The sequence below is a fragment of the Muscardinus avellanarius genome (genome assembly GCF_963383645.1).
Source record: "Muscardinus avellanarius genome assembly, chromosome: 19".
NCBI classification, from domain to species: domain Eukaryota; kingdom Metazoa; phylum Chordata; class Mammalia; order Rodentia; family Gliridae; genus Muscardinus; species Muscardinus avellanarius.
In genome coordinates, this window is record NC_137805.1 from 47,001,224 (window position 1) to 47,025,842 (window position 24,619).

Here is a 24,619-nt window from a genome sequence, read left to right on the forward strand (position 1 = left end):
AGTTCCAGAGCCAGCTGTGAGCTCCCTCACACCCACTCCTGGCCCCCATTTGTCCACGGATGCAAGGCCAGGCCCTCTTGACTCCTTGTTACAGCCAAGCAAACAGCAGACTCAGCAGATAGAGGCGCAAATATTGACAAAGCTGCTTGCTGTGTTTGCCCCAACGTGAACACTTCCTTTTTCTCCATACGTCCAGCACAGAGTGCAACATCTGGGTGGCATCTAGGTAACAGCAAAGGAGGGATCCTCACTAGCCCCCAGGGCCCATCACTGTCCCTCCTGCAGCGCCAAGCCCCATTTGCAGAGTCCCTGCTCCGCGCAGCCTGCGCCCAGTGCCTGGAGTGTGACAAGCACAAAAATCCATTGAGTGAAGGCACCACCGAAAGGCCCTTGTGGCAGCCAAAGGCAGAATGTTGGCTTCCGCTCACCGCCTCTTCTCAGGGCCATCGCGGTAGCCTCCTATTCTTGCCATAGCAAATTGTCCCACACTGAGTGACTTTATACACAGATTTATCATCTTACAGCTATGGAGTTCAGAAATATAAAGTGGGTCTCACTGAGCTAAAATTAAGGAGACGGGACCACACTCCTTGCAGGAGACCGCAGGAGAGAACCTGTTTCCTAGACTTTTCCAACTTCTAAGGGCCACCCTCATTTCTTGGCTCCGGGCCCCTCCTCCATCTCCACAACCAGCAGTGCTGGGCTGAGCTCCTCCCTCTTCCAATCATAAGGATCCATATGATTGCACAACCCCCGCCCGATAATCTAAAATATTCTTCTCAAGAGCATCTGATTAGAAGTCTTAATGCCATGTGCTACCTCAACTTCCCTCACTTAACAAATCCACACGTTCAGGTTTTAGGAGTCAGGCCTCTTGGGAGGATCATTCTTCTATCCAAGCTGCAATTTTTAGCAATGACCAGCAGGGGCAAAAGTGAATTCGTTTTAGCTTCACTAAGTTTGAGATACCTGTCTACCTATGCCTGAGTTTCTATGCATTAAAGAAGAAGTTAAGCTTAGACTTGTATCTAAGTTCAGGCTCACTCCAGGCAGGGTTAGGACAGAAAAACCTAGCCAGACATTTCTACTCGGTTATGCTTTTATTTTTCTCCAGTAAAAAGTAGAACATGTAACTTTATTTTGTGTGATGTAAAATGTCTACCAGTGAGAAACTCAGAATTGCAAACTATACTTCTGTGCAACCTAGGAAGGCAGTAAATCCAAGGAGCTTAGGGCAGAAAGGAGTCCAGGGACCTTGGAAAACTTGGTGTGGTTACTGGAGCCCCAGCTGTCACCCCTGGCCAGCGCCCGAGGCCCAACACAGCCCCTTCCTGTCTTGTGACTTCCATTTTCCCATCTTTAAATGGAAAGCCGGTCAGGATGGCTTCCTCTGAGGGGAGGTTCTGAGGCCCCTCCTCTTGCACCTGCTCTGTGAGGTCACAGTGACGACAGTTGCACCCGAGGCTGGCAGGCTCCGGGTGGCACCTTCCAGGGGATACTCAGAGGCGGCGGCGGCAGCCAGTTCCTCCTCGTGATTCCCAGAGACCCACCACTGCCCTTCAGCCCTAGAGAAGGAGACCGATGCCACGGTCCTCGAGAACTACTGGGGACCCTTGTGCCCTACCTGAAGATATGGCCCCCTGTGCCAGGCCCAGGAGGTGAGGACAGCAGCCCCTTCCTTTACAGCCCTTACAGTTTACAAAGGTGGCCCTCTGCCCTCTCTGGGGAGGTGAGTGGCATGATCAGCAGCCATGCCCGAGAGGTGGGCAGTGGCTTTCCGTGACCAGTGTCCAGGCCAGGCTGTCCCAAGTGGCCTCCCTGTCTGCACAAGTTTATTAAGCACATACTTCGTGCTGGGCCCTGGGCAGAGGACTGGGAACAGTCACACCTGCTCCACACGCTCCCTGTGCCCGTGGAGTTCAGTCTTGTAAAGGAGACACAAAGAAATGTGCATCTTTGCCCTCTATCAGACCTCCAGCTGCAGGTGACAGAAATGTCAACTCAACGACGACTGCTGTGGCTCCACATCGCGACGTGGATCCCAAGAGGACACACAGAACAAGCCAGGGAGGCTACAAAAGAAATTACTGAACTGGAATGTGTATTTTTTTTTCTCATTCCTCTTTTTTTTTTTTTTTTTTTTTTCGGTACTGGGGATGTAATCCAGGGCATTCTACCTCCAAGTTACACCCTCAGTCCTATTTTTTATTCTTTATTTTGAAACAGGGTTTCACTGAGTTGCAAAGGGCCTCACTAAGTAGCTGAGGCTGTCTGTGAACTGTGATCCTCCTGCCTCAGCCTCCCGAATGCTGGAATTACAAACACGTACCACCACACCCGGATCATCCTTCTTTTTTTTAACTGGTACATACTAATTCTACATATTTATAAGGTACAATGTGATAATTTGATAAAAAAAAATATACTACACCTAATGATAAAATCAGGGTAATGAAGGAGCCAGACATGGTGGTGCACGCTTGTAATCCCAGCATTTGGGAGGCTGAAACAGGAGGACTGCGATTTGCGGACAGCCTTAGCGACTATGTAGTGGGGCCCTTTGCAACTCAATGAGACCCTGTTTCCAAATAAAGAATAAAAAATAGGGCTGGGCCGGGCGTGGTGGGCACGCTTGTAATCCCCTTGCTTGGGAGGCAGAGACAGGAGGATTGTGCAGGTTCAAAGCCAGCCTTGCTGGCTTAAGAGACCCTGTTTCCAAATAAAAAATAATATAAAAAATAGGTCTGGGAGTGTATCCTGGAGGTAGAAGGGTTTCCAGGAACCCCAGTACCACCAAAATATATATATACATATATATGTATATATGTATATATGGCTGGAAGTGTAGCTCAGAGGTAGAATGCTCCTGGGTTCCATCCCCAGTACTGCAAAATAATAATAATAATAATAATAATAATAATAATAATAGTAGTAGTAATAAGGGTAATGAGCATTTCTTTGTGTCAGGAACCTTCAAACTCCTCTCTTCTGGTTATTTTGACACATACAATAAGAGGTTGTAAACTAGTCACCCTACTGTGGTATATATTTCTCAGGAATGTGCAAATAAATGGGTATATTTGAGTAGGATAAGTCATATGTCACACAATTGAGCATCATGTTAGTCAACTTTCTGTCACTATAACAAAATGCCAGAGATAATTAATGTTATAAAGAGAAAATGATTTCGGAGTTTCCAGTGGCACCGTTGCTTTGTGTGGTAGCACATCATGGGGGACAGTATGCAAGGGGAAAATCACTTACCTCATAACTAAAAAGCAAAGATAAAAAGACCAGGGTCCCACCGCCCCTTTCAAGGGCAGAGCCAAATGACCTAAGGACCTCCCACTCCGTCCCACCTCCAAAAGGCCACACCACCTCCTGAAAGCACCAGTCTGAGGACCAAATGTTTAATACATGGGCCTTTGGGGATTCAACATCTATAAATTGTAACAGGCATATGTATAATTTCTTAATAAATAAACACAAAGATAAAGGGAGTATAAAAAGTTTGGAAACAGTTACATTTATTATTTTATTTTATTTTTCACAGTACTAGGGGCTGAACCCAGGGGCATTCTACCTCCAGGCTATACCCCCAGCCTTATTTTGTATTCTTTATTTGGAAACCGGGTCTCACTAAGGTGTGGACCTCACTTAAGTAGCTGAGGATAGCCACCAACCTGCGATCTTCCCGTATTCAACCTCCCAAGTACTGGCATTACAAGCGTGTGCCACCACGCCTAGTGGAAACAGTTACCTTTAGAAAGAGAATGTTGCTACCTCACCTACCAAGAGGTCCTGGGCTGTGGGTGATTCCAGAGCACACGACTCTGTGGTGCCCCCAAGACCAAGTTCTGCTGCCATTTTGCTCTTTTTCTGGTCTCCCTTTTGGCGTGATGGCCAACGCCATACCACAGGCCGCACAGAAACATGGCTGTCCAGGGTGGAAGGAGAGTGGAGGCTGCTTCCTGTGGGGCATCTCAGCAACAAGAAAACCTTTCCCAGAGTGCCACATGCATTGAGCCCCCCACCCTGCCTCTGGGCCACCCTTGCCCCTGACCTGGGGTGGGGGTACCACAGGCCCGGTCAATCCGATTGTCTCACGTCACATGAGAAAGTAGAGAACAAAATCAGGCCTCTGCCAGCAGGGAGGGCACTTGTGGGGCGACCTTCCTCACACCTTAGATTTGGGGTCAGCCGACCTGACCTGACTCACAGCTGTGGCTCGGCAGACTGATGCTCCGTGTTTTGGTCTGGAACACGAAAACAGCATGAATCTTGTCAGGTATAAAATGCGGTGTGTACTTGTCATCCCCAGGGCCAGCCAACGAGCCCGGAGCACCTGCCGGACGGTGGAGGAGCCCTCGCCGAACTTGAGTGAGCAGGGGGAGGCCCAGGCTCCACAGGCAGCTCAGGGGCTGAGGCTCAGAGATGTCTCACAGGCAACCCCCAGTCACCCAGCAAGAGGTGGAGACAGAGGGCCCAGGGAGCAGGCGCCAAGCCCTGGGTGCTCCCAGGCCTCGCCAAGGCCCTGTCTTGGAAGCGGGGGTGACCCGGTAGTTCTACCCTCCCTGCAGATGATGCCCTCCTGCTCCCGGTCCGCATCAATGCCCCGGCCATCAGTCTGACTCAGTTCGTGCTGGGATACATGTGTACGTATGTACCGAGGAGCCATCTTGGCCAGCAACCGTAGACCTGGGGAGAGTCCAGCCTGGGGCAGGCTAACCTGGGTGGGTTGAGGGAGTGACAGGTTGGGCTCTGACGTCTCCCCACCAAGGACGTGATGGGTGGGGAGACCAAGCTCTGTGATTGACAGAGGAGGTGGAAAGCAGCCTTGCTTGCTGGCCCTCCTTGCTGTATCACCAGCATAGCCACTGCTCCACTCACCATTTACCCATTGAGAAACTCGCCAATTCACCCTCACCTTTACTTCATATGAACATTCACCAAGTTACCAACACACCTATCTCTACATCCAACCATCCACCCATCTACCCATCCACCCACCCATCCACCCATCCACCCACCCATCCACCCACCCACCCATCCACCCACCCACCCATCCATCCATCCACCCATCCACCCACCCATCCACCCATCCACCCATCCACCCATCTACCCATCCACCCACCCATCCACCCATCCATTCATCCACCCATCCACCCATCCATCCATCCACCCATCCACCCACCCATCCACCCATTCATCTCTCTACCCATCCACTCATCCATCTCTCTACCCATCCACCCACCCATCCACCCATTCATCTCTCTACCCATCCACTCATCCATCTCTCTACCCATCCACCCATCCATCTACCCACCCATCCATCCATTCATCCACCCATCCATTCATCCATCCATTCATCCACCCATTTATTCTTCTACCCATTCATCCATCCATCCATCCATCCATCCACCCACCAACCCACCCATCTATCCATCCATCTACCCATCCACCTATCCACCCACCAATCCATCCACCCATCCACCCACCCATCTACCCGTCCATCTACCCGTCCATCTATCTACCCATCCACCCATCCATCCATTCATCCACCCATTCACCCATCCATCCATCACCCACCCACCCATCTATCCATCCATCTACCCATCCACCTATCCATCCACCAATTCATCCATCCATTCATCCACCCATCCATTCATCCACCCATTCACCCACCCATCCATCCATCCACCCACCCACCCATCTATCCATCCATCTACCCATCCACCTATCTATCCACCAATTCATCCACCCATCCACCCACCCATCCACCCATCCATCCACCCACCCATCCACCCATCCACCTATCTATCCATCCATCCATCCATCCATCCATCCATCCATCCACCCATCCACCTATCCACCCATCCATCCACCCACCCATCCATCCATCCACCCGTTTACCCATCTATCCATCCATCTACCCATCCACCCATCCATCCACCCATCCATTCATCCATCCACCCATCCACCCATCCTTTTGTCCTTTTTCCTATTCATTCATCTTCCAAGTCCAGCAGCCATTCTCCCATTCACCTATGTATCCTTCTCACCTAACCTGAACCCCTCCCTACTTTCTTCCTTGCTCCATCTTGGGCATCCAGAGGTTACCCCAACCAGGACCCGCCCCACATGCCCAGTGTCAGGTGGGGGGCATGTGCACGTTCTGTGCCAGCTTTGTGCTCCTGAGCCAGGATCTGTAACTGCCACTTGCAAACAGCCCACCCATGGGACCTGCACTCGAATCCAGGCTGACGCTCACCCGTAAGCCAAGCCTGAGTCTGCCCTGGGCTTGTCCGGCCAGTCCAGTGGGGCTCCAGCTCCAGCACGGTCCTCACAATGAGCACAGCGGAAGGTAAACTCCTCACTGCTCTGTCTCCTTCCCAGCCTGGTTCTCCTGCCTGGCCTGCTTCCTGAGAACTCAGGCCCAGCAGGTTCTCTTCAACACCTGTAGGTGAGTGGGGACGGGTTGGGGACTTGGAACAGGCAGTTATGACCATAGCAGCCCCTTCATTGCTTTGGACCCCCCCCCCACAGTAGGCAGGCCAGATAACCTATCCCAAACCTGGCTTTTATCAGACCCTCCTTCCCACAACCCACTATGGCTCCCCAGGGCTCCAGCTCCTTAGCCTGCAACACCCTGGAATCTGGCCTCGTTCTTCTTTTCTAAGCCACCCACCCTCGTTGCGCTTTCTCCGTAGACTCGCAGGGCCAGCAGGACTCCAGTTCTCACTCTGGATTCCCCGTCCCTCTCCAGCCCCACGCCTCTGTGCAGCAGCTCTTCCTTTCCTGCTCTCCCTTCGCCTGCGCCTTCCACAAAACTCCCCTGCATTCCTGCAGAATGTTCCTCTCCACCTCACTGATTCATTTAAAGTTTAATGCCTAGCCCAGGCGTGGTGGCACAGGCAGGCTGGTAATCTCAGTACTTTGGAGGCTGAAACAGCAGGACTGCCAGTTCAAGGTCAGCCTCAGCAATTTAGCAAGGAAGGACTCAGCAACAAGGAAGGACCCTGTTTCAAAATAAAATAAGACTGGGGATAGGCTCAGAGGTGGAATGTCCCTGGGGTCAACACACACACACACACACACACACACACACACACACACACACCCCTAATGCCTGCTCTGCGCCCAGTCTCGGCCCCAGCCCTCCTGAGCTCCCCGCCAGCCAGGCAGCCAGCCAAGAGCGTTCCATGCCCGCGCACTGGGCTGTTGACTCTGCTGGTCCTAGGAGGAGTCACTGGAGCTGAACCAACTAATATGGAGGGATGCATTCTGCGGAAGGGGGTACCCACAGCACGGGGGAACAGTGAGCGGAGAGGAAGGGACAAGCCCTCACCAGCTCCTCTGGCTTCCAGGTGCAAGCTGCTTTTCCAGAAGCTCATGGAGAAGACGGGCGTTCTGGTCCTCTGTGCTTTTGGTGTGTTCCCAGGGCCCTTCGGGTGGCGGATCCTGGGCTCTGGCCCAGCCTGGGAAGGGAGAAAGCCAGAAGGGCTTTGACATGAACTCTGTGACCCTGGGCACAACACTGCCCCTCTGTGTGACTCAGTTTCCCTTTCTGTCAAATGGGTGTTGCTGTGAGGATTAAATTACCAAGAAAAGTATGTTGAAAGCCAAAAAATGCTTTGAGAACTGTAAAGCTCACTGGGTATGATGGTGCACGCCTGTAATCCCAGTACTTGGGAGGCTGAGACAGGAGGATCGCAGGTTCTCGGCCAGCCTCAGCTACTTAGTGAGGCCCTTTGCAATTTAGGGAGACCCTGTGTGATAATCTGGATATCTCTTGTTTCTTCCTTTTTTCTTTTTCTTTCTTTTTTTTAAATGATCTGACCTGACTTTATTTTAACTGACCTAGCTAGAACTTTCAATAAAATATTAAATAGAAATGGCAGGAGCAGACTTTCTTATCTTGTTCCTGACCTCAGTGGGAAAGCATTTACCTTTAACCATCAAGTATGATGTTTTCTGTGGGCTTCCCATAGGATTTTTCAGGTTAAGAAAGTTCTTTTCTATTCCTAGTCTGTTAAGTATTTTAACAGTGCTGGACGGGGTGGCACATGCTTGTAATCCCAGTACTTGAGAGGCTGAGACAGGAGGATCGCAGGTTCACAGCCAGCCTCAGCTACTTAGGCCATCCGCAACTCAGTGAGACCCTTTTCAAAATAAAGAATAAAAATAGGGCTGGGGGTATGGCATTGAAGTAGAATGCCCCTAGGTTCAATCCCCAATATTACCAAGAAATTTTACCAAGAACAACAAATAGATTTAAAAGAGCTTTTATTTTTTTAATTTTTTATTGGTGCATTATATTCATACATCATATTGGGGTAAAAAAAACTTGTGTGTACAGACATGTACACATCACTGATTTAACCCCTACCCAATTCCCACCCCGTTCCCTCCCTGTCCCTCCCTCCCTTGCTTGGCTTAGTGGTTGACTTCGATATGTTTAAGTACATTGTGTGTTTTAGAGAATTTCCTTCTTCCCCCTCCCATCCCCTCATTTAGGTTGTCTTGTTTGCTCCTCTACAGGATTTCCTTTTTCATCTAGAGTTCCTCCTATGACCCATTTCTCCTTAGCTTTCACATATTAGGGAAAGCATCTGATTTCTTTTTTTGTGATTGACTAATCTCACTTAGCATAATGTCCTCCAGTTCCATCCATTTCCCTGAAAATGATGTAATTGAGTTTCTTTAATGGCTGAGTAAAATTCCATTGTGTACATATCCCACAGGTTTGTAATCCATTCATCTGTTGATGGCTATCATCTTGGCTGGTTCCATAGTTTGGCTATGGTGAATTGTGCAGCTATGAACATAGATACACATGCATTAGTTTGGTAGTTTGGTTTCCTTTCTTTTGGGTAGATACCCAGAAGTGGTATTGCTGGATCAAATGGTAGATTTGTTCCCATTCTTCTGAGGATTCTCCATACTGTTTTCCAAAGTGGTTGCACTAATTTGCAATCCCACCAACAATGTGTTAGAGTTCCCACTTCTCCACATCCTCGCCAGCATCTGTTGTTGTTTGTGTTTTGAATGATTGCCATTCTAGTTGGAGTTAGGCGAAATCTCAAGGTAGGTTTGATTTGCATCTCTCTGATTGCCAGTGATGTTGAGCATTTTTTCATGCATTTATTGGCCATTTGAATTTCTTCTTTTGTGAAGTGTCTATTTAGTTCATTTGCCCATTTTGTTATTGGATGCTCTGTTTTCTTAGTGTTGAGTTTCTTGAGTTCTCTGTATATTCTAGATATTAGTCCTCTATCGGAGGTGTTAGGTGGCAAAAATCTTCTCCCATTCTGTTGGCTCTCGATTGAGGTTCTTGACAGTTTCCTTTGCTGAACAGAAGCTCTTCAGTTTCATGCAATCTTATGTATTGATTCGCCATTTAATTTGTTGTGCCTTTGGGGTCTTGTTGAGAAAGTGTTTATCTGTGCCTATGTGTTGCAGTGTTGGACCTCTGCCCTCTTCAAGGAGCTTCAAGGTCTCTGGTTTGATTTCCAAGTCTTTGATCCATCTTGAATTGACTCTTGTACAGGGTGAGAGAGTGGGATTAATTTCCAATTTTCTGCATATGGTTAACCAGTTTTGCCAACACCATTTGTTGAACAGGCTATCTTTTTTCCAGTGTATGTTTTTGGCCCTTTCATCAAAAATCAATTGGCTGAAAGTGTATGGACTTGTTTCTGGGTCTTCTATTCTGTTCCATTGGTCTATGTATCTGTTCTTTTGCCAGTACCATGCTGTTTTTATTACAATGGCTTTGTAGTATAATTTCAACTCAGGTATTGTGATTCCTCCTGCATGGTTTTTTATTGCTGAGAACTACTTTGGCTATTCTGGGATTTTTGTTATTCCAAATAAATTTAAGGACTGATTTTTCTATGTCTGTGAGGATTGATCTTGATAGTTTAATGGGCATTGCGTTAAATCTGTAGATCACTTTTGGAAGGATGGCCATTTTAATATTTATTCTGCCAATCCATTAACATGGAAGATCTTTTCCATCTTCTAAGATCTTCTTCAATTTCTTTTTTCAATGTTTTATAATTTTCTTTGTAGAGATATTTTACCTCCTTGGTTAAGTTTATTCCTAAGTATTTTATTTTTTTGTGAGAGATCCTGAGTGGAAGTGTTTTCTGAATTTCTTTTTCAGTGGATTTATGGTTAGTGTACAGGAAAGCTTCTGATTTTTTAGGATTGATTTTGTATCCAGATACTTTGCTGAATTTGTTGATCAGTTCTATATGCCTTTTGGTTGAGTTTGTTGGGTTTTTTAAGTATAGTATCATGTCATCTGCAAATAGTGAAAGTTTGAGTTCTTCTTTTCCTATTTGTACTCCTTTGATTTCCTTTTCTTGCCTTATTGCTCTGGCTAGAGTCTCTAGTACTATATTGAAGAGGAGTGGTGATAATGGACATCCTTGTCTTGTTCCTGTTTTTAGGGGGAATTCTTGAAGTTTCCCCCCATTTAATATGATGTTGGCAGTGGGCTTATTGTAGATTGTCTTTATGATGTTGAGATATGTTTCTTCTATTCCAGTTCTCTGCAGTGTTTTTATCATAAATGGATGTTGAATTTTATCAAATGCTTTTTCAGCATCTATTGAAATGATCATTTGATTTTTGTCTTTGATTCTGTTTTTATGATGAACTACATGGATTGATTTTCATATGTTGAACCAGCCTTGCATCCCTGGGATGAACCCTACCTGGTCATAGTGTATGATTTTCTTGATGTGGTTTTGAATGCGTGTTGCTAGTATTTTGTTTAATACTAGCATGTTGCTAGTATTTACATGGATTGATTTTCAGATGTTGAATCAGCCTTGCATCCCTGGGATGAACCCTACCTGGTCATGGTGTATGATTTTCTTGATGTGGTTTTGAATGCGTGTTGCTAGTATTTTGTTTAATAGTTTTGCATCCAAGTTCATCAGAGATATAGGCCTGTAGTTTTCCTTCCTTGAACTGTCTTTATTTGGTTTGGGTATTAGTGTGATGTTGGCTTCATAGAATGTATTTGGGAGAGTCCCAGTTTTTTCTATTTCCCGAAATAGTTTGAGTAGTATTGGGGTTAGCTCTTCTATAAAGGTTTTATAGAATTCACTTGGGAAACCATCTGGTCCTGGGCTTTTCTTTGATGGTAAGCTCTTTATTGCTGTTTCAATCTCTTCGATTGTTATTGGTTGGTTTAAGTGTTCTATATCTCTATATCTTCTTGACTCAGTTTAGGAAGGTTGTATTTATCTAGGAAGTTGTCAGTTTCCTCTAGCTTTTCCATTTTGTTGGAGTATAGTTTTTTAAAGTAGTTTCTGATAATCCTCTGGATTTCTACACTGTCAGTAGTAATATCTCCTTTTTCATCTCTTCACAATTTGGGTTGATTTCCTCTCTCTCTCTCTCTCTCTCTCTCTCTCTCTCTCTCTCTCTCTCTCTCTCTCTCTCTCTCTCTTTCTCTCTCTCTCTGTTAGGTTGGCTAGTGGTTTATCTATCTTGTTAGTTTTTTCAAGAAACCAGCTTTTGGTTTTGTTGATTTTCTGGTTTTTTTTAATTCTCTATTTTGTTAATTTCTGCTCTAATTTTAATAATTTCCTGTCTTTTGCTGGCTTTGGGGTTCAATTGTTCCTGCTTTTCAAGGGCTTTGAGGTATGTCATTGGGTTATTTATTTGAAGATTTTCTGTTTTTCTTATGTGAGCACTCAGTGCTACAAATTTTCCTCTTAATACTGCCTTCAAAGTGTCCCAGAGGTTTTGATATGTTGTATCTTTATTTTCATTTGTTTCTAGAAATTTCTTGATTTCACCTCTTACATCTTCTATGACCCATTCTTCATTCAGAAGTGTGGTGTTCAGTCTCCACATGTTTATGTTGTTTCTCTGGGTCTAAGAAGATTTTTAGTTGATTTCTAAATATAGTTGATTTCTAGTTTCATTCCATTATGGTCTGAAATGACACAGGGAAGTATGTAACATTTTTTAAATTTGCTAGTGCTCATTTTGTGTCCCAGGATGTGATCTATTTTGGAGAAGGTTCTGTGAACAGCTGAGAAAAATGTAAACTCTGCTGTTGTTGGGTGAAATATTCTATATGTGTCCAATAGGTCCATTTGATTAATGGTGTTCTTTAGTTCTGAGGCATCTTTACTAACCTTTTGTCTAGAAGATCAGTCTAATGTTGTGAGAGGTGTGTTGAAGTCTCCCAGTATTATTGTATTGGGATTTATGTGTGACTTCATGTCACAAAGAGTTTGATTTATGAAAGTAGCTGCACCTATGTTTGGGGCATAGATGTTGATTGTTGTTATTTTCTCTTGCTGGATTATTTCTCTTATCAGTAAAATGTGACCTTCTTTGTCTCTTCTAATAAGTTTGGGTTTGAAGTCTAACTTGTCTGATATCATAGTTGCTACTCCTGCTTGTCTTCGAGTTCCATTATCATGGATTACCTTGCTCTAGCCCTTTACCTTGAGTTTGTTCCTATCTTTACTTGTAAGGTGTGTTTCTTGTAAGCAGCAGATGGATGGATTCTGGTTTTTAATCCACTTTATGTCTTTTTATTGGGGAGTTGAGACCATGTACATTCAGTGTGATTATTGAGAGATAATTTTTAATTCCTAGCATGTTAAGATTTTATTTCTGTTTGTGATACTGTTTATTCTTCTTTGTTTAGTTGTCTGCTGGATGGGAAATCTTGTTTCTTTGGTTCTGACGTGTATTACCTATTTCTTCTTTGTAGTTAATCTCTTTGAGTATTTTCTCTAGCGCTGGTTTTGAAGACATAAATTCCTTCAGTTTCTGTTTGTCATGGAAGCTTCTTATCCCCATCTAATTTGATAGATAGTTTTGCTGGGTAGGAAATTTTTGGCTGGAAGTTGTTTTCTTTCAGAGTTTGGAATATGTTACTCCAAGCCCTTCTGGCTCTCATGACTTGGTTTGGGAAGTCTAGAGTGATTCTAATTGGTTTGCCTCTGAATGTCACTTGGCTTTTTGCTTTTGTTGCCTTTAAGATTCTCTGCTTGAGCTGAGCGTGGTGGCACACGCTTGTAATCCCTGCACTTGGGAGGCTGAGACAGGAGGATCGTGCAGGTTCAAAGCCAGCCACGCTGGTTTAAGAGACCCTGTTTCCAAATAAAAAGTATAAAATAGGTCTGGGAGTGTAGCACGAAGGTAGAAGGGTTTCCAGGAACCCCAGTACCACCAAAAAAAAAAAAAAAAAAAAAAAAAAAAAAAAAAAGATTCTCTCCTTGGCTTCCACATTAGTCATTTTGACAATTATGTGGTGTGGAGAACCTCTTCTCTGATCCTGTCTAAGGGGAGTTCTATAAGTTTCCTAGACCTGTGTATCGACCTCTTGCTCTATGTTTGTAAAATTTTCTGCTATTACTTCCTTGAAGAGATTATTGATCCCTTTAGTTTTACCTTCTTTTCCTTCTTCTATTCCAATTATTCTTAGGTTAGCTCTCTTAAAATGGGCCCATATTTCTTCAATGTCAAATTCCTGCTGTCTGATTTTTTTTTCTAAATTATAAACTATGCACTCATTTTTGGAGTGGTCATCTTCTAGGAGTGAGATTCTATTCTCCATGTGGTCTAATCGATTGTTTGTACTTTGAATTGAGACCTTTACCTCAATGATCGCATCCTTTATTTCTTTTAGACTCTCTGAATTATTTTTGAAGGTCCTGTATTATTTCTAAGTTATTTTCCTGATTTGATCTTCTAGAGATCTCTGAATTTCTGTGTTATCAGGTTCTGATGTTGTGGGGTTGTGGGTGTTCATTGCTCCATTGTTATTCCTCTTTCCCATGATTTCAGAAGTTTGTGCCTTCCCTGGTTTCTTCCCTGGGTCACTACAACTTCACTTAGAGTACTCTGGATCTCGAGTCTGTGGTATCTTGGTCACCACTACTCCTTTACTGGGTTGTATCTCAAAGTCTCAGACCCAGGGAGTTAATCGAGGCTGTGCAAGACCATGGGGATGCCAGGCTGAGTGTTTTCCCACAGGGGGCTATGACTAGGGTGTGGTATCTCTGCCACCGCTACTCCTTCACTGGGATGGACTGCAAAATATCACACCCAGGGAGATTATCAAAGCTGCACAAGTTCCTGGGGGTGCAGTACTTTAGGGGCTGCAATTTGACTCATGGTTGTTGAGTGCGCTAATTTGTAGCTGTTGCAGACTCAGTAAACTCTCTGCTGCCACCACTGGTAATATGGCACTGCTGCCACGCCCCTGACCATGAGGCTGGCGTATTTCTTCTCTAGTTTTGAGCTCCGCTCTGAGTCTCTGGAGGGCATGCGGAGCCCGGCCCCTGGGAGCTTTAGACACTCCTTGTGCCAAAAAATCTGCTGAATTACACCCGGTTGTTCCGCAGCTGCTCACCTCAGCTCCCTGTCCACCCCTCCTCTCTGGAGCCCAGTGGGTTGTTGAGTGTGTTGATCTGGAGCTTTCAGGTGAATTCGCCGCTGCCACTGGCAGTATGACACTGCTGCTGCTCCCTTGGCCGTGAAACCAGCGTGTCTCCTCTCTGGTTTTCAGCTCTGTTCTGAGTCCCTCTCCTCTCTGGAGCCTGGTGCTGTGAGGGAAGATCTTAAAAGAGCTTTTAAATAATGGCTTAAATGGTGGGATTTCAGCCAGTGTGGAGATCATCAGCTGCAGAAAAGACTACCCTGCCTTTTTCTCTCTGCCAATTATTCCCCTCAAGGCTAGAAGAGTGGAAGACACAGCTCATATAGGTTATGTGTTATACATTACAAATGTCATTTGATCATGAATTAGATATTACTTCTGTCCCTATTTTAAAGAAAATGAAACTGAGTAAAAGAGATCAAGTAACTTCTCCCAAAGTTTCATGATGCTAGTAACGGCAAAGCTAGGATCTCAATCCAGATGCCTGAACTCCAGAGCCTAGGCTCCTAACCTTCCATGCTGAGGGGTTCATTCTTGTTCCCATGTCCCTACAGGATTCTGGATGTTTTCTATGCACTTACCATCAAAAATGGAAGTCTGGCAGGTGAGTACGCCCCCCTGCAGGCCCCATGGCTGGCTCATCTCCCCTCACCAGTCAGTATTCCCTCCATTGCTGCTCCTGTGCTCACACAACCTGGACCCTTGACAGCTCCTGACTCCTCATACCCAAAGCCTTTGTGGTCCACCCCCTGGGACCCTCGTCTCCTGCCAAATGTAATTTCCAAAGACCAAGTACAAAGTCGTCCACCCGGATGGCCCTCCTGTCACTTGCCCTCAGAGATGGCTCAGCTCTCTGTCAGGCCCCCAACTAAAGTAAGATAGTGAAAGCAGGAAACACATTTCTCTCTCTACTTGAGGCAATTTGTTCTTTTCTACTTAAATGAGAGAAGATGCATTTGCTTTATCATCTCTGGAAAGGAAAGGAGAGTAACTAAACAGTCGGAGCTCCCTGTTTAAGAAAGTCTCCGCAGGCTTATAAGGAATGGGGATCCAAGGGGCCCATCTCTCCCTCTCCTCCTCTCTGCTTCAAGAACTCCTTCACACCCTTCAGGGTCTAGCGGCAACGGCACCTCAGAAACACCCAGGCAGAGATGGTCACATTCTCCTCTTTCCTCCCACATTTTTTTGTAATCATGTCTGTCTCCCAACTCCACTGGCAGCGTCTTGAAGGAAGAAGAAAGGGCTGACTTGTCCAGGCAATGTCCAGCTCAGAGCCGGGCACAGGGATGCCACATCAGTGTTGGGTGACCAGATGGGCAGATGGGAGCGTGACTAGAAGCAGAATGGCCAGAGGGATACATGAGTAGCTGGGTGAATGGATGTTAGACGTGTGGAGGCTGGGAAGAGGGACAGAGATGGAAGAATAGAAGGATATATAAATGGGAAAATGAGTGGATGAGATAATGGACCATGGAGGGCAGGTGGGCTAGGTGAGCGGGTGGTGAACGAGTGCATGGATGGACAGACAAGGGGGTGGATGTCTGAGGTAGAGAGGATGGACAGGAGAGATGGAATTGAGGTGATGAATGGGGAGGGTTCGGAATTTGGATAGATGGTAGGCGGGGGATAAATGGAAGAGTGGATGGGAAGGTGATGATTTACGATTGTGGGAGAATGGACAGAGCTAAAGGCGATTCCTGTTTTCCTCAACATTCCACCAGGATGACAGCATAAACAGCCCACTGCAGAGCTTGAGGTAAGAGGATATGCCAATCAGGTCCATCACCTAAAAACCACAGCTCTAGCAAGGATCTGGGGTGCCCTGGCTGGGATATGAGCTCTGCAGTCAGAACCACCTGTGCTTAAGCACCCACTCCCATAAATGCCATCTGCCTGACATCATGCAAAAGACACTTTCTCTCTCTGATCCTTTGACTCCTCCATTGTGAGATGAGGCATAGTATCCAGTCTTGCTCAAGTTAAATTGTGGGTTCTGAAAAGAAATGTGAAGTCTTGACTAGCGCTTGGCCCCTAGTCAGTGACCAATAAATGGCAACTTGAGAAGAGAGTCTAGCCAACAAGTCACCAACTGGTAGCCGCATCCTTAATTGCAGGCACAATTTTCAGAAATGCTTGGAAGGAATGAGCAGGTCGTAGGATGTTCCAAGCAGAAGAGCATGACTGTTTTAGAGATAAGAACCCCCTGAGTGGGGCCAGGGGTGGGCCCAAGAGAATGGAAGAACGTGAGGCTAGCAAAGGGACAACAGCAGCAGCATTAGGAAGCAGCTGATCCTTGTCTTCACTCCTTCCTGATAAGGATGTATCAGGAGAAGGTGCGACATCACACTGGGGAGATCCAGGACCTCCGAGGTAGCATGAACCAGCTCATTGCCAAACTCCAGGAGATGGAAGCCATGTCAGATGAGGTGAGGTGCGGGCCACGCTGCCCCCAAACACCTAACTTCTAATTTTATAGAACCTGATTGTTTATACATCTTTATTCTATTCTTTCATTTGATTGATCGTTTGGCTAGGTGTCAACTTCTAGGGGAAAAAAAAGTTTCTCCTGAGAATTTTGAAGGAGGTCTACCTCTGCATTCTAGTTTATACTGTCACTATTGAGAATTGTAATGCCACCCTCATTATTGATTATTTGGGTCTAATCTGGTTTTTTTCTGAGAGCTCAAAGGATATTCTTATAGGTCCAATATTCCATATATAACCTGCTTGCTTATTGTGCTTATTGAATATGTGGGCTGATATTTCTCAATAAGCTATTTAAATGCTTTGCTTTTCCTATGCTAGACCTTCAGAGTGTGTTTCATGTGATTACTGTGCTATTTCCTGGTTTTTTTTTTCATTCTTTTTCTCTGTGTCTATGTTTTGATTTTTTTTTAATTTCTTCAGGTTCACTAATAATTTTGTATTCCATCTGGGAAGCCTACTTGTCATTTTAGATAATTATTTCATTCTAGCATATACATTTAATTATTGTTCATAGATTTTAATTCTATTATGAAATTCTTTATCATTTCATCTATGTTGTCTATCTTCTCCTTTATTTTATTTAAGACATTAGTCATGGTTGTTTCAAAAGTCCTTGTCTATGAACTCCAGCATCTGGCTTGTCTTTGGGCCCCTCCACCTTCTGGTTTTTCTCTTGGGTGTCAGCCATAGGGTCTTGCCTTTTAACATCTAGTAATTTTTAGTGTTTTCTGGATATTTTAACAAAAGAACTCCACTTGCTTTCAGTAATTATGCTTTGAGTAATTGAGAGTTCACCTTTTCTTTGTAAGGAAGGTGAAGTAAACTGTTCTCTTTTATACATGCATTGAGCTGGTTCAGAAAGACCTAGGTGGCAAACTTTATAAGATTATTCTGAAGTTTTTCAGCTTAACTACTTGGATTCCTGCCCATAAAGTTTCAAACATTTGGCAACTGTCTTAATAGGAAAGACTGACCATATGTTTGAGGACTCTCAAATCTCCAGTCTTGACTTCTAGCCCTGCGTGAATGTAAAATCTCTGGCCCCAAGGCCACCTTCTTTCCCAGGGGCAAACTTGGATTCTCAGCTACTAATTAGCCCAGAACTAGTTGCCCCAGGTGCAACTGTACATACACTGTATCTACTCACCAGGCCTTGGAGGGCACCCGCAGCATCAGCACCGCCTGGGAAAGTGTTGAGCATTCAGACCAGTGAGCCCCACCCAGACCTACTGAATCAGACGCGCTGAGGATGGGAGCCAGCCAGGGGATTCTGGCGCATGCTCAAGAGAAACACTTTCCAGACCACTGTCTCTTCCTTATTTCTTCTGGGGCTCTCTCCCTCAGAGGGGCTTCATTTCCTAGGCTTTATGAGGAGTTTCATCCTGCCTTTTGGAAACTTTAGAGTCACTCTTAGCTTCCTATAGTCTTGGAATTCAGGTAACTGAATTCCATCTTGTGGGGAAAACAGGCATGTTTGAGTCTCCCCAGGTTCCCGTTTGGTTGCGTGGTCTGGCCTGAGCCCACACCCTTAGCCCATGACCAGAATCATCCAGTGCCCACGGGGATTTAAAAATATCTTTTTAAACAAATTTCAAAATGGTTCTTCCCTCTCTTTAGATTTCTCTAACCCTCAGCATGGGCCTCACACCTGTGGGAAGGGGGCATGATGACTGCGCTATCCTACAGGCCAAAGGAGGCTCAGAGACACCATATTGCCCACGGCACAAACTCTGAAAGGGTCCACCTAACTCCAAAGCCCTCCTGACCTCATGGAGGCTGGTGATAGGGGTGGGTGGCTCTGTGTCCCAGGGCCTCACAGCACAGCGGCTGACCTGGCAGTCCTGCCCAGCAGGCAGGTGGGCCCAGAGCAAGGGCTGAGCTTTACATGAGGCGGAGAGCGCTGCCACAAGGCAGAAGGACTTACAGGGTGGACAGGTGCAGGAGGTCCAGGAAGAGGATGCGGCGAACAGGGCGAGCTGGCAGGGAGAAGAGGGTGCCCTGCGGCCACCTGTTGCCCGCTGAGGTCACCCCTGGGGCTCATGATCTGGAAGGACAAACCAGGCACAGCTTGTGTTCTCTGCTCTCAGCAAAAAATGGCCCAGAAAATAATGAAGATGATACAAGGCGATTACATTGAAAAGCCGGACTTTGCCCTGAAGTCTCTAGGTGGGTCCGCTCTGCACCCATCAGCGTCCCCAGGAACCTTCGGAGGGTGGGTGTGAGTCTGGGGTGGCGCACCCTTTAAGCGGGGAAGTTAACCTCGGCTCCCAGCCACAGTTTCCTTTGTTCAACTGAGGGTGGAGCAGCAGGGCCGGGTGGGGCTCTGTGACGGGTGTCCTTGCCTTAACACTGCCCCTCACCCACCACCATTCGCCAAGCCTGGGGCTGCCACTTGGAGCTATGTGCTGCCCCGGGGGCTGGGGACCCTGACCAGAAACAACCCAAGATGGCCCAAGGGCAGTCAGGAGTCAGGGCTTCAGGAGCAAGACACAGGTGGCTGGGAAAGAGGGACCCGGGGTGGAAGGGGCATCTCAGACCAAGGGGACCAATGTGGATGACCCTCTGGGAAGAGCCCCTGAGAGCAAGTGAGGGGCTCCTGGGTGGCAGGGGGACGGGCCGCAGAGCAGCAGGGTGCCCTTGACAGCCTGACACCTGGCGCCAGCTGACACGGGCACCCAGGCCCAATGAAATGGGGTCAGAGGGCATCGCCCCTGGGCAACCTGGGTTCTCAGAGCCACAATGGCCCCTCTGGATTTCATGAGCGGCACAGCCATGGTGGCCCCAGGCAGGCGCTGGCTGTGCCAAAGGACGCAGGGGCACCACGTTCACTCCTTCCCACCCCACCCCGCAGGGCCGTATGTGCACCATGCTGTTCTGGTTGCTGTGACTCCCCCTGCACAGGGCAGAGCACTGCGTTCCTGGAGGGCCGGGCACATGAGGGGTGCAGGTCCCCCATGCCAAGGCTGAGCGCCCACATACTCCCACAGGAGCCAGCATCGACTTCGAGCAAACGTCCGCCACTTACAACCACGACAAGGCTCGCTCCTACTGGAACTGGATCCGGCTGTGGAACTACGCGCAGCCCCCGGACGTGGTCCTCGAGGTAGGGGTCATGGCAGGACTGGGCACAGGAGCTGGTGGCTGCAGGTGGGGTAGAGTGAGCACGGGGTATGCAGGGGGCTAGCGGTGGGAGAGGAGTCGGGGTGGGGACAGGGCAGGGCAGGTGGGTGGTGCCAAGGCTGAGAAACAGGAGGGACCGGAGCAGGAACAGAGAGCCGGCTACTGGGCTGACGGGGGCAGTTTACATCGGTCCTGGAAGCGGTCCCCACTCAGCCCTGGAGACCCCATGAGCACTCTAGGGATGGGCCCCTGGTAGGCCCACCTTGCAAAACAGGACAGCAGGCTCCAAGAGCCAGGCCACTTGACTACACCACACAGCAGAGCTGACCCAAACCTGAGCTCCGCACCTCTCAGATGAGGAAACTGAGGCCCAGAAGGGGAAGGGTTGTCTGCATCGCAAAGCAAGCGCCTTTCATTCGGCAAACAGTTGCTGCGCAGCCTATCCCGGTGGCCAGCCCTGGGCAGTGCCAAGGCCTTAGGTGTCTGTGAGCCGCCCCTGGGCCCCGACACACCAGTGCTCAAGGGCAGGCCCAGACCGTGGCCTTGCAGGGCCAGGGAGGCTCCCGGTGAAGGTGCCGAGGGTGAGCAGGTTCACAGACAGCAAGCGCTGAGGGCACAGGCGAGCCCCGGCTGGGGGCAGGATGGGCGGCAGACTCTGCCAGGCAGCGGCAGGCCTGAGGACTGGCCAGACAGAGACCCTCCCCTCGGGGGTCCCCAGGCCTGCTCCACGCGCCCCGCCCCAGCTAACTCCGGCCTGGCCCCCACTCCTCCAGGAGGCCTTCCCTGACTTCTCCTGCACCTCCATCTTGGCTCAGACCCAGCTTGCAGCCGAACCTCCCCCACCCTCTGAGCCTGTTTCCCCTCCTATGGGGCAGGAGACTATAGTGGGTAACAGCAGGTGGCACAGGGTCAAATAGCCTGGTTGCTCCCGGCCCCCCATGGTCCCAGGCCAGGGATTGCCCTGCTCTGTTCCCCCAGCATTCTTATCTGTAAGATGAGTATAGTAAAGGTGCCTAAACTGTGGGGTGATCTCGACGCCGTGGGAGGGCTGGGCCTGGCAGGGCTCACCTGTAGTCCCAGCACTTGGGAGGCTGAGACAGGAGGACCATAGGTCTCAGGACAGCCTCAGCAACTTAATGAAGCCTCAGCAACTTAGTGAGGCCCTGTTGCCAAATAAAAAACAAAATAGGAGGCCAGGTGTGGTGGCGCACGCTTGTAATCCCAGTACTTAGGAGGATGAGACAGGAGGATCGCAGGTTCGCAGCCAGTTCAGCTATTTAGGCCCTTCGCAACTCAGTGAGACCCTGTTTCAAATAAGGAATGAAAAATAGGGCGGGGGTGTAACTCAGAAGTAAAGTGCCCCTGGGTTCAATTTCTAGTACCACAAAAAAATAATTAATTGATTAATTAAAATAGGGCCGGGAGTGTAGCTCTGGGGTAGAACACCCCTGGGCTCAATCCCCAATATCACACACACAAAAACGACAAGAGGGGTGGATTGTGGATGAATGAGTGAGGGGTCCCAAGGCAGAGGATGGAGGAGAGGTGCTCACGCTTCTTAGACAGAAAGGGCCAGGCCCAGGAGGGGGAGGGAGCCGGGCGGGAGAGGCCCTCCCCTCAGCACGCCCTGCTGCACCTGCCTCTTCTAGCCCAACGTGACACCTGGCAACTGCTGGGCCTTCGTGGGTGACCGCGGCCAGGTGACCATCCGACTGGCCCAGAAGGTCTACCTGTCCAACCTCACGCTGCAGCACATCCCCAAGACCATCTCACTGTCGGGCAGCCTGGACACAGCCCCCAAGGACTTCGTGGTCTATGTGAGCAGGGCCCTGCAGGGCGCGAGCGGGACTAGGGGGACGCCTCGGATCCCAGGCCTTGGGAGAAAGTGTCCACAGGAGGCTGAGGGGTCTGGATGAGGCTTGGTTAGGGCTGGGGGTGGCCAGGATGGGGGTGAGAGCTCAGCCTGCAAGCACGGCTGCTCTATTTCAAGCCAGGCTTTTCAGAGCCAGAGAGTCATCAGAGATCACTGAGCTAAGAAAGTCCAGAGATCTTTCAGTAGAATGAGGTCCAGAGAAAGGGAGGGAAACACCCCAACCCTACACGTCAATGGCAGAGTTAGAAGCAGACCCTCAGCCTCTGACTCCCAGTCCAGTGCTCTTCCCCATGTACCCTACTGTACTGCAAGGAATGCTGCCCCAATGGTGAGGAGCTCCCCATCCAGGAGGTGTGCAAGTGTTGGCTGGAAATGGGAGACACCCTCCGAAGGCCCTCCCTGTACCTGACACCTTCCCCTTGGCTCTGGTTCCACAGGGTATGGAAAGCTCCCCCAGAGAGGAGGTGTTCCTGGGGGCATTTCAGTTCCAGCCAGAAAACACCATCCAGATGTTTGCGCTCCAGGTACCTAAGAAGAGCCGCCTAAGCAGAGACAGCTCAGTGTGCCCTGGGCCCCTCCCACCCCAGCAGCCATAGGAGTTGCAGAGCTGTCCCTAGCCCAGCTGACACAGAGGGGAGCCTCGGAGGGGGGGGGGGCCGCTGTCCAGGAGCAGGGCCCCAGGCAGCCCAGAACTGGGTGTGGAACCATGGGGCTGGGGGTGCTGGCTCCAAAGTTACAGTCTCCCGCACCAGACTCAACCCCAGGTGGGAGACTGAGGCCTGGGCAGGACCTGGGGACAGAAGCAGAACGGGCAGCTGCGGGAATGGCCACAGGGCTTGACAGGGTGCACGTCCAGGCCACCTCTCAGCCCAGCCACAACGTCTGTGAGTTCTTGGGCTCTTTTCTTTCTGGGTCTCAGTTTCCCCTCCTATAATTCCCTGGGAATTATATCAGTGAACCCTTCCCCGTGTTCTGCACTGGGTGGGAAGTGGGATAAACACCAGTTCTACTCCTGCCCAAGGGGCAAAAGCAAAAGGGACCCACAGAGCCCCACCCAAGATCTCCCTTCAACCCACAGCAATCCCAGGAGCAGCTATTACCACTCCCACCTACACAGGGGGAACTGAGGCGCACAGAGGCACTGTGGCTGGCCCAGGTCCTGCAGCACATACTTTGCAGGGCCCCAAGGCTTGGACATTTCCCTGCCATCTGGGTTTCTTTTTTTTTTTTTTTTTTTTTTTTGGTGGTACTGGGGGTGGAACCCAGTACTCCCAGACCTATTTTTTATATTTTGTTTGGAAACAGGGTCTCACTAAGTTGCTGAGAGCCTCACTAATTAGCTGAAGCTGGCTTCAAACTTGTGCGATCCTCCTGTCTCAGCCTCCCAAGCACAGGGATTACAAGCGTGCGCTACCACGCCCGGCTTCCATCTGGGTTTCTGAGTGTCAACTTGCTGTGTGGCCTTGAGACATTCCACTCCCCTCTCTGGTCCTAGTTTCCCCACCTGTGACATGAGGGTCACCTTCCACACTCAAATGCCTCTCTGCCAGGCAGGGTGGGGCCCCTCGGTGAAGTGGCCGTGTCTGATCCTCTCCTCCAGAACCAGCCACCCCGGGCTTTTGGTGCGGTCAAGGTGAAGATCTCCAGCAACTGGGGGAGCCCCCGCTTCACCTGCCTATACCGAGTCCGTGTACACGGCACCGTGTCCCTGTCCGGAGAGCCGCCTACCTAGAGCCCTGCCCTGAGAGAGAGTAAAGTTTATTCTTTAGCCCCAGGCCAAGTCTGAATGACTCTGGGCCCGGAAGAGGGAAGGTGGCCAGGCATCTGACCTCTGAGGCCGCTGTGAGCAACGCTTGGCCCCGCTCTGGGCGCCCTGGCTCCTTCACGACGGCCCAGGAGGCCCCTTTCACAGACAGGACAGTACAGCACCCAAGCCAAGAGGAGACCAAGCGGCAGCACCAGGGTGCCAGCCCGGGCAGACTGACCCCACGTAGGAGACACCTTTCTGCTTCCAAATCTAGCTCTGCCCCTGACCCCTGTGTGACCTTCGGCAGGACCCCACTCTCTCGGTGCCTCAGTCTCCCCAGCTGCACCATAGGTTCAGGCTGGTGACTGTTACGGGAGAGGCCCACTCCTGCCCACCTATGCCCATAGGGTCAGGCTGATGACTGTTATGGGAGAGGCCCACTCCTGCCCACCTATGCACATCATATGCATCTGCTGTGTGATGCTGAGCAAGACACACGCCTTCTCTGGACCTCAGTTCACACCTAGAGGTTTGCTCCTCTATCCCGGACCCCAGCCACTCATATTTGCCTGTGTGATCTTTGCCATAACTGAGCTCCACCTTTCCTAGCATTTATTAGAGAGCACAGAAGTGCTAGGAGCAGGGTCTCCTGCCAAGTGTCTGCCTTGATTCTGGCCATGACACTCCCAGCACACAGCAGGACACACAGTAGCCTTGGCTCCAGATCCCCCCAGGGTGCTGTCTGGACCAGGCCGACCGTGGGAGGACCGATCCTCTAGCAGGGCGTGAGGCAGCCCCTGAGCGGGTCAGCCTAGCCACACAGGAATGGAAACAGGGGCTGGGGGCCTGTGGGGAAGGGGCTGCGGGCAGGCGGGGGGGGGCAGCGGGGACTGGCAAGGGCCCAGCTGTGCATTAAAAGGGTGGAGATATCGGAAACATTTGTCTCCAAGGAGGACGCCCTGGACAG

The 24,619-nt window shown here is 49.1% G+C and overlaps 1 protein-coding gene across 1 annotated transcript; it reads left to right on the forward strand.

Moving 5' to 3' along the window:
- Positions 1-1,751: 1,751 nt before the first annotated feature.
- On the forward strand, positions 1,752-23,637 carry SUN5 (Sad1 and UNC84 domain containing 5; the record flags this gene model as incomplete). Its single annotated transcript, XM_080716531.1, has 13 exons — positions 1,752-1,762; positions 4,322-4,380; positions 4,581-4,655; positions 6,397-6,463; positions 7,368-7,429; positions 14,980-15,029; positions 16,147-16,181; positions 16,743-16,851; positions 19,000-19,078; positions 19,900-20,015; positions 21,682-21,849; positions 22,343-22,429; positions 23,506-23,637. The coding sequence occupies 13 exons, from the start codon at positions 1,752-1,754 to the stop codon at positions 23,635-23,637; spliced, it is 1,050 nt and encodes a 349-aa protein (XP_080572657.1).
- Positions 23,638-24,619: the final 982 nt, after the last annotated feature.